We start from the raw sequence: 10,000 nt of genomic DNA, 5'->3' as shown, positions 1-10,000 counted from the left end.
ACAAAAAGAGCCAGCATTTGTATGTGTGTGTGTGTGTGTGTGTGTGTGTGTGTGTGTGTGTGTGTGTGTGTGTGTGTGTGTGTGTGTGTGTGTGTGTGTGTGTGTGTGTGTGTGTGTGTGTGTCTTTGTGTGTGTGTGTGTGTGTGTGTGTGTGTGTGTGTGTGTGTGTGTGTGTGTGTGTGTGTGTGTGTGTGTGTGTGTGTGTGTGTGTGTGTGTGTGTGTGTGTGTGTGTGTGCACGTGCATGCAAGAGTGTGTGTGTGTGTGTGTGTGTGTGCATGATTGTGCATGAGCGTGTGTGAGTCTGTCTGTGTGTGTGTGTGGTTGTGTGTCTGTGTGTGTGTGTGTGTGTGTGTGTGTGTGTGTGTGTGTGTGTGTGTGTGTGTGTGTGTGTGTGTGTGTGTGTGTGTGTGTGTGTGTGTGTGTGTGTGTGTGTGTGTGTGTGTGTGTGTGTGTGTGTGTGTGTAATGGACTTCATATCTCCTCCCCGCCTTTAATGTTAATCTTGCCCTAGCGCACACCATGACAGAGGATTTGCAGGATTGTGCAGAGTGAGTAAACAGCGATAAAGGACTCAGCTTTAAATCATAAATATCCACACAGGGACTCCATACAAAATCCACACGCTAAATAAAAACCAAAGCGGTTAATCAAAATGCCAGACACAAGCACACACTTTATATTACTTAAACTTTCACTAGCCGTGGAACAGAAGAATGCTTTGCCCCTAAAGTAAAGTTTTAAACTGCTGTAGAGGTATTAGAAAGATTCTGAATTCACATTTGAATTTTCTTGCATAAATTTTGATTATGGCTGAGAAATGGCAGAAGCTCTTAAACACTAGATGAAAGCTCAAAATCCCTTACACTCTTAGTCTGGCCCATTCCTCTCTCTCTTTCCCCTAACTCTGTCCATCACCACCACAACCACCAGCAGCAGCTCTCTCTCTCTGTCTCTCTCTCTCTGTCTCTCTCTCTCTCTCTCTCTCTCTCTCTCTCTCTCTCTCTCTCTTCTCTCTCTCTCTCTCTGCCTCTGCATACGAGTGATTCTACAATTCCCCTACGCTTTTGGCATAAGCAAAATGTCAATTATCAGTATTTTTTTTCAACTAAATGACCTAGATGTTCACATAGTGTATATATTTAAGTTTCCAAACAAACAAATTGCCAAGCTTAATCTTAAATCATTTGATAAATACTCTAATGAAAGCGAACATTTGCTTAATTATTTTGTCAACAGTGTTATGGACAAATACTATGTCATTTCAAACATATATAAAAAATTCTACAGAGTTGAAACAATATATGTTTGAAAGTGCTTATGTCCCTTAGCAGTAATGTTGTCATTAATCTGTGCAACTGATATAGAAAATGTGATTGTTGAGCTTCATAAGTAGGATTTTATGAGTCACTGTGATACAGACTGACACATTTTTCATCATAAATCCCTGTAACGTCTGATTTGAATATAGTCACCCTCCTTACACAAGACTTCCTTCTCCAGAGATAATCCCTAGTGTATGTTCATAGGATTTTTCCAACACATAAGGGATCAATAGCGCAAAAACACTTTCAAAACAGTCAACGGTGTTACTCAACTGTGTTACGGTCAACAGTGCAGGGGAACAAGTCGGCACTTTTTTAGGAGAAAAAACAGAGCAGACAAACCCATCTCCCTAGAACACAAATTATTTTGTTTGTTTGTCTGTTAATATGGATATAAATTGGCAAAAACATACTCCTCCGCGGTCCGTGTATATTTTCGTTCATTCATTATTCTATTTTGGATATCACACGAGAAAGGAATAAGGACTCGTTTATGATGATTTACGCTTGAATATCACTTATGAAATGGAACCAAGCGCCATATTTTGATATTTTGTAGGTACTGAAAATGAAGCGCTGAATCTTAGAAAATAGGCTAGAGAAAAGCAATAAAGAAAAACGTCCTTCTGAATTGCGTCTTTTGTTTATTCAGAATTCGGGTGACCTGAGAGTAAATCCTGGAAGGCTGGTTTAGCTTTCATTACATGGTTTTTTTGGAGGCAAACGGACTTTGCAGGCATTGTTGATGCAATATTCAGAATGTTGCTACACTTCAAAGATGTGGTCGATCTGTGATGACTGTGCGAGGAATTTGTGTCATGAGATGGTTGCGTAGGCTATATCAAGCAAGCGCCACAAGCATGTGCATACGCGCCATAGGGCGTCCTAGAGGGGGATAGAAGAATGATTTACTGTCTAATTTTTACTTAAACTTATCAACCAATTTAACTTTCGCAACGACATTTCATGTGCTTAGGCCTGGTCTTAAGACTTGATTGTATTTGGCAACAGAAGTGCAGCTGTGCGACCGGGACAGATATCGATGGGAAGGGGTAGACCAACTGTCATTGAGAACATCGACAGTTCTTACGATCAGCATCAGTTTCCCAGTTCATCTCCAGCCTTTAGGTGTATCTACCCGGACATATTGCTTTCCAACAATATCACTAATGTTCCAAATACACCAAAGTGAAATGTGTATTCAACATGTGTAAAACTTGGTATGGAGAACACGCGCTTCAGCTCATTACACTTGCCAGAATACGCAACAGTTTGCGCGAGAACACTGCTTTGGACTGTTTGCTCCCTAATGCATATTACTACATGGGAAAGGGTATAATAGGTTATTGATTCCAGAGACTTTAGCCTTTATTTAGGCTATAAAGTTGAGTCCATTACATAAAGGGAATTTCATCTCTATTTTATAAAGCGGACGCACGCTCCAATACAGGCCTAACCATCACGCGTGCTGCGCATAGGCCTAGCCTGCACATCGCAAAAATGTTTTTCATCATTCTATTATTTTTCTGTTGTGTCTCTGGCTCCAGCTACTGTTCTGTGTGTCGTTTGGTAGTTAGACCTTTTCTGATGCGACAAACTTTCCTTCCGGGTAAACAGAGGGGGAGGGGTCAGTCAAATGAAATTCAATAAATGAATAGCCAAATATCACAAATTGAAAAACGATCAAAAATGTTGTCATTTTTTATGATGCTATTATGGTATGAAGTAACACATGCAGAAAACAAAATACAGCCATTTCTGCTTGTATTGCTTTAATCAAAACAAGAAGTTGCACCCTTTTTTGAATTTCATATTCATTCCAAAATAGAATAATGAATGAACGAAAAAGTACACGGACCCTCCGCAACTGTCATCAGTGTTGCCAGATTGGGCTGGTTCCCGCCCAATTGGGCTGCTTAGGATGGCCGTGTGCGGGTAAAAATGGCATCTATCTTCCTTTCCATTCTATCTACCTTCCCACTGCCATATAAATCAATAGAATTGGGCGGGTTTTTAGGGCGGATTTTGATCATTTTTTGGGCTGGAAATCATCAGCCTCATCTGGCAACCCTGACTGTCATACTTAATTGTAACACCATTGACGGTAACACCGTTGACATTTCAGCCATTTTTTATGGTGTTGTGCTAACTGAGGACCTCAGAAGTTCCACCACAACACCTTAATCAATTCATGTATCTGTATGCTTTATCTGTGTTTTTCTACATGTGATTTCTAATTCAGATTCTTATGAATATGTTGATAACACAGTTGACAGGCAATTTTCCCGCTATGAGAACATGAAAAAGAATGGATTAAATTATGGAAGGATGGAGCTCAAAATTTACCAAAAAGTCTTCCCGTATCCTGCCAAAGAGGTTATGACATCACGTGATGTTATTCTTATGGCCTAAGACCAAACCATTACTGATTTATGGAGGAGGTTTCAGACCGTGACACGGTTAACACAGTTTTCGTGGACACACACAAAATGGCAAATTTCATGTATAATGGAAAGGACAGTGGTCTTTCTGACAGTTTTGTCATATTGTGATGATTACTGTGAATCAACATTTGCAATCGTCTTGGGCAAAACAAGTTTCTTTACATGCTAATATGAAGACTGAATCTGACATTTGGAAAACAGGACGGCATGAAAACGCCCAAAACCAGTATTAAATATTCATTCTTGCTGAGGGAAATAATACTATGTCTACACTTTCTGTATTATATGAAAGATAAATGTTTTCTAATGTCCAAAACATCATTGGATGCAGTTAATAGTTAGTGGAATTGCTAAATAAAATCCACTGACTTAAAAGTGTAGGCGAATTAGAGAATCACTCATACGCTGCAGCTGTGGGCTTGAGGGCAGCCCCGTTGAGACTGAAGCCCCCTCTATTGGCCACTATCAGGGAGGCCATCTTAATGAAACCTGTCTCTGTGGAGACACAGCAAAACCAATGTGTATGTGTGTGCGTGCGTGCGTGTGTGCGTGTTGGCTCTGATGGACAGCCTCATTAACGAGTAAAAGCGAAACATTTGCAGAAATAAACTGATGTGAAGTCACTTGCCCATAATTAGACCACATTCTCTGGCATTCTTTGCTTGGCTTTCAGTAACTACGTCTCTGTGCGATAATGAAGGAATTTGTCCACACCATTGGCAGCAGGAAGTGACAGGACAAATATTAGCTTTATTTATGTGTGCGGGTATCACATAGAAATACCATTAGACTGACAGTGGCGTCGTTGATTGCTCTGTATCAACTTACATTTTTGTTGGTGACATCAGCCTGGACCAGTGTTTCGTTCAAACAAGGTTCCACGTATTGCAGCTCCTCGTTGTACTGAAAGACAAACACACACACACACACGCACATGTACACGCACACACACACACACACACACACACACACACACACACACACACACACACACACACACACACACACACACACACACACACACACACACACACTTAGTGGCAACCAGTAGCAGGCATAACAAGTAGAAATAAATGGAAAATAAAAAATAAAAAATAAAAAGAGAGAAAGAAAGAAAGAAAGAAAGAAAGAAAGAAAGAAAGAAAGAAAGAAAGAAAGAAAGAAAGAAAGAAAAAGAAAAAAAGGACTTAGACAAAGTAAACCAAAATCAAGGCAGGGCTGCTGGAAGTTTTTTGAAAAGTTGCTCTCATCACACCCAACTGAACTGACACAATTTTCCAACTCATTTCCTCATCAAGCGGTGCGATGATTAAACTGTTCTCTTCATTTTTCACCAATTTCAGTCAGTCACCTAGTTGAGAAGCCCCACACACTTTATTTATTTGGCAATTCATTATTTATCTCTCCATTTTTTGACATGACGCTCCAATCATAGGCTGTCACTGAGCGCTCTCTCTCTCTCTCTCTCTCTCTCTCTCTCTCTCTCTCTCTCTCTCTCTCTCTCTCTCTCTCCCTCCCTCTCTCTCTCTCTCATGTCATTTCACACCTGACTAGCGCTGAACAAAAGGAAGAGCCAAACAATCATCTCCTCCCACGCGGCGCTTACACCGCCGGGGGCTGAGGCAGCACAGAGAGGGAACCAACAGGCAAAGAAAAGAATAAACAAAATGTTATGTTAGGATGCAGGTGCCTTGAACATACTAGCCATGCCATTTAACCCAACATCTAGAGTGGGTTGAGGGTGCGTTGAGAGTAGGGTTGGGTAAAATAGTTGATTTAATCGATAATCGATCGATTTCATTTAAAATTCACATAATCGATTCACATTTTTCTTTTTGTTCTTTTTGTTTAATTTAGGTCTATAGAAAATACCCAGTAGGTATTAGGGTAGATGACGTGACGTGAACATTTTGCTGTCGCAGGCTCTTAAAATTTAGTAAATTCATGCTTTCGAAATTGTCAATGTTTTAAATGATCAAACTAGTGTCCATGTTGTGAAAAAGTAATGTGTAATAAAACCAGATTTTAAATAAGTATACTAAATTTTGAGTCAAATGCCACATTTGTCCTATGGTGTGACTGAGGCAAGCCTGGTTCTCCATGTTATAACATTTTTAAATAAATAATCAAAGCTCAGTCATTTCTCTAAACAATCCTGGCATGTTTTTCAAGGTGTCTTTTTTGTAAAGTGGCAATGTTTAATTTTTTTCCCGTTTTTCTGAGACCATATGGACTTATGAAACTTTGTCACAGAAAACAATATCCTGTGGTGTGACATCACATTTTTGGGTAATTCTGTGGATAATTATCTATTGTTGAAGCTCCAGCTGTTCTTAAATTGTGACTTCAGACCCTTAAGAAGCCAATAGCAAGGGTGGATTTTAGGTTTTTCTCTCAGAGTTCTTCAATCAATCATTACGTTTTGCTACCACAAGATGTATTAGTTTTGTAGTCCTTTGGTGTGACAGCCATAAAATACATTTTGACAATACTGTATATTTTTATATTTTTTTCTTATGTTTATGTATGCAAATGCATCTTACTAAAGGTGAAATTGTATTTCATTTGGCAACGACATGGCTTTAAATTAACTCAAAAGCTCAAAAGTCCTATGGTGTGATGGTAAAAGTCCTATGGTGTGACACTTTGGAGTATCACACCAAAGGACAAACAGGTCACACCAAAGGACTAGATATCTGTGAAATAGCTTTTAAAACAACTGGTAGTACATTTTTTGTTTGTTTTGTTGTTTGACTAGGTAGCCTACATATTGTGTATTCAAATGACTTATTCCTTTATTGGCCATTAGAATTTATACTTTGATACATTGTTGATGAATATTTGCTGTCGATTTTAGATACTGTCAAAGAATATAAAATGTCATTAATGGTGCTTTGAAACCATAGAATATAACGGTAACAGTGAAGGAAAGATGAGTGAGAGAGTACAGAGAAGTATAGATGAATAAAGTATGCTGCGGAGAGCTCAATATATAGCATAAATGTGCTTCCCAGCTTCAGATACCAAACAGGCACTGGCTTCTACACACTACAGGTTCAATGGTGTGCCAGTCATAGCATATCTACAAAGAGGGTGAGGTGTGATGGTCATGCCAAGGTCACACTTAAGTATGAGTCTTATGAGCTCTGCAGGTTACATTTAATGACCTCATGGTTGTCATTAGGGGCCAAGCAGCGAAGCTGGCGAAGGCCCCTATAGTGTTAGCTGGTATTCTTATTATTATTACGTAGACATCTTTCCTCTCCTTAGCAAGTCTATGGCAGCCCATAGAACCGTAAGGAGGAAAATGCTGTAAATCGGCACACACATTCGGGCCAGTCTCAGCATTACCCACAGCAAAATATAGGACCCCAGCCCAAACGCTCTAGCGCCACCAACAGGTCAAAGTTGCAGGTACATTTCTGCTTGTAACTTTTGAACCGCTGGGCCAATTTTCATAAACTTAGTATTGCTGGAATCCTTGGGCCAAGACGAATCCAACGCACCCTATAACGTCATTTTCCGCCAGGATAGTTTTCCCGCCATTTTGGATTTTGTGAAATTCAATAAAAATGCAATTTTCCCCGCAATTTTTGACCAATTTGCCCGAAACTTGGTATATAGTATCTCTGGACTGAGCTACACATGGGGTCTCAAAGAATATTAGATATCTTCTATCGTTTTGCCGTGACAGCCAATCAAAATTGTCGTAAAAGTGGTGAAACAGGAAGTGAGGTCATATCTCAGCAACCGTTCGTTGAATTAGGTTGGGATTTTGTACACACAATAGTGAACTACCACAAAAAAACCAGAACCCCAGCTCAAACTCTGTAGCGCCACCAGCAGGTCAAAATTTTAGCTACATTTTTGCCTGTAGCTTTTAAACCATATGCACGATTTAAAATATATTATTATCACTAGAATCCTTGGGCCAAGCCGAATTCAACGCACTATATGAAGTTATGTCAACGCAGAAGGGAAATTCCGCCATTTTGAATTTTGTAAAATTCACTGTAAGTCTATGGTAGCCCATAGAACCATACATAGAAAAATGCTGTAAATTGGCACACATATTTGAGGCAGCATCAACATTACCCACAGCGAGTTATAGGTCCCCAGCCCCAATACTCTAGCGCCACCAGCAGGTGAAAGTCGCAGGTACATTTCTGCTTGTAACTTTTGAACCGCTGGGCCAATTTTTTATAAACCTGGTATCCCTGGAATCCTTGGGCCAAGACGAATACAACGCACTCTATGACGTCATTTTCTGCCTGGATAGTTTTCCGGCCATTTTGAATTTTGTAAAATTCAATAAAAATGCTATTTTCCTGCAATTTTTGACCATTTCGCCCGAAATTCGGTATATTGTATCTCTGTACTGAGGTTTGTATGGGGTCTCAAGGAATATTAGATATCTTTTATCGTTTAGCCGTGACAGCCAATCAAAATTGTTGAAGTGAGGTCATATCTCAGCAACCCTTTGTTAGCTAAATTTTTGCCTGCAGCTTTAAAACCATATCCACGATGTAAAATATATTATTATCACTAGAATCCTTGGGCCAAGCCGAATCCAACGCACTATATGACGTTATGTCAACGCAGAAGGGAAATTCCTCCATTTTGAATTTTGTAAATTCAATAAAATGCTACTTGTCACACAATTTTTGTCAGAATGACCTGCAAAAAGGTACACATCATCTTCAGACTGATAGGCATTAGGGTATCCAAAGAATTTTTGATACCTCTTATCGTTTGGAGGTGACAGCCAATCAAAATTGTCGTAAAAGTGGCAAAACAGGAAGTGAGGTCATATCTCAGCAACCGTTTGTCAGATTGTTTTAGCTATTTTTTGCACACATACTAGTCAATTCCATGACCTCCCAAAAAAAAAATCCAGATTCCCAGCTCAAACTCTCTAGCGCCACCAACAGGTAACAGGAAGTGAGCTTATATCTCGGCAGCCCTTTAAGGGGTTCAAGATAAACTTGGTTCATGTGAGCACACTCCCCTCCAAGGAATGCACACCAACATTGGCGAGATTTGGGCCAAAGGGGGCGCTGCAGTTCCTTCTGTCGCCGTGGCAACTTTGGCAAGTTTACTGCTTGGCACCGCATTGCTGCTTGCAGCTATATTTAAGTGTGAAGATAGGCTGATAATCTATACTCAAAGACTTGTAAGTGCAAAGTGTACGTCCATATTGACTACAACATTACATTTTGATCAAAAGACAAAATAATCATGTTGATACATTTGTTTCTGGCTCAGTTTTGCATTTCTGTCCTTTAGCGTGACATGAATGTCCTACGGTGTGACATTTTTTAAATGCTCAAATATTTGTTTGAGCTGAACAGTATTTTTGATTAACACTGAATATTGCATTAGGGAAGAACACATTATCATCCCTGAAAAGTTAGTATAAATTCGGACAATTTTGAAAATTTAAAAAGAAAGATATCCCTGTATTTCCTCGAAGGTTTCTAATAAGCTCACCTCTAATGGGAAAAAAATACTTCAATGGTAATTTCTCATTTAATTAACACTTTAAAAAATTGCAATAAATGTGAAGAGTGTAACAATGCTCATAAAACTCCATTAAGCCATTTCTACATTACTTAATATATATATTTCTTAATGTCACACCAAAGGACATATTTTCAGCAAATTGCTTTATCAACGTAAATAAATAATCAATTAATAGACCTACATTGTGACCACTTGGATTTTTTGAAAGATCAATTGCTGCACTACGTAAACATGCACTTTTTTGCCTCATAGACAATGTTTTGTGAAAAAAATGTTTTTTTGCAGCCTGTCATCTACCCATTAGTCAATTAGGCCTAGGCCTACTTATTACAAATTAGCAATCTGTTAACACTGTCAAGCCACAGCCCTTTGACATTTTTATATAAAAATAGGCAACAGCATCTTTTGGGGGAAATCCTGGCACCAAGAAGGGAACGGATTGAATCGATTCGAATTGAATTGTGATTAATCGAGTTGAATCGTGATTCAAAGCCCTAAGAATCGAAATCGAATCGATACAGGAACATGGTTGCGATACCCAAGTTGAGAGCAAGACAGCTGAGAGGGGAGGCACTCAGTCACAATAAAATATAATATAATTCATAAATTAATACAATTCATTATGCCTCCAGCTATCAAAGGTGTCTGAGGCATGTTGTGTGTGCATCCTTGTGTCTATCAAAGATTTTTATTTATTTATTTACTCCAC

General features: G+C 39.2%; 1 protein-coding gene across 1 annotated transcript in view; it reads right to left on the bottom strand.

Annotated features, from left to right (window-relative positions):
* cacna2d3a (calcium channel, voltage-dependent, alpha 2/delta subunit 3a) overlaps positions 1 to 10,000 on the bottom strand; it is a 307,539-nt gene that overhangs the window by 181,345 nt on the left and 116,194 nt on the right. Inside the window, exon 9 of the mRNA XM_063208921.1 lies at positions 4,597 to 4,671. Coding sequence (XP_063064991.1) covers positions 4,597 to 4,671 — 75 coding nt within the window. The remainder of the gene's footprint in view (positions 1 to 4,596; positions 4,672 to 10,000) is intronic.

This window comes from Engraulis encrasicolus, chromosome 10 (genome assembly GCF_034702125.1).
Source record: "Engraulis encrasicolus isolate BLACKSEA-1 chromosome 10, IST_EnEncr_1.0, whole genome shotgun sequence".
In the NCBI taxonomy this organism is placed as follows: Eukaryota; Metazoa; Chordata; class Actinopteri; order Clupeiformes; family Engraulidae; genus Engraulis; species Engraulis encrasicolus.
This window is presented reverse-complemented; position numbering and strand designations above follow the sequence as displayed.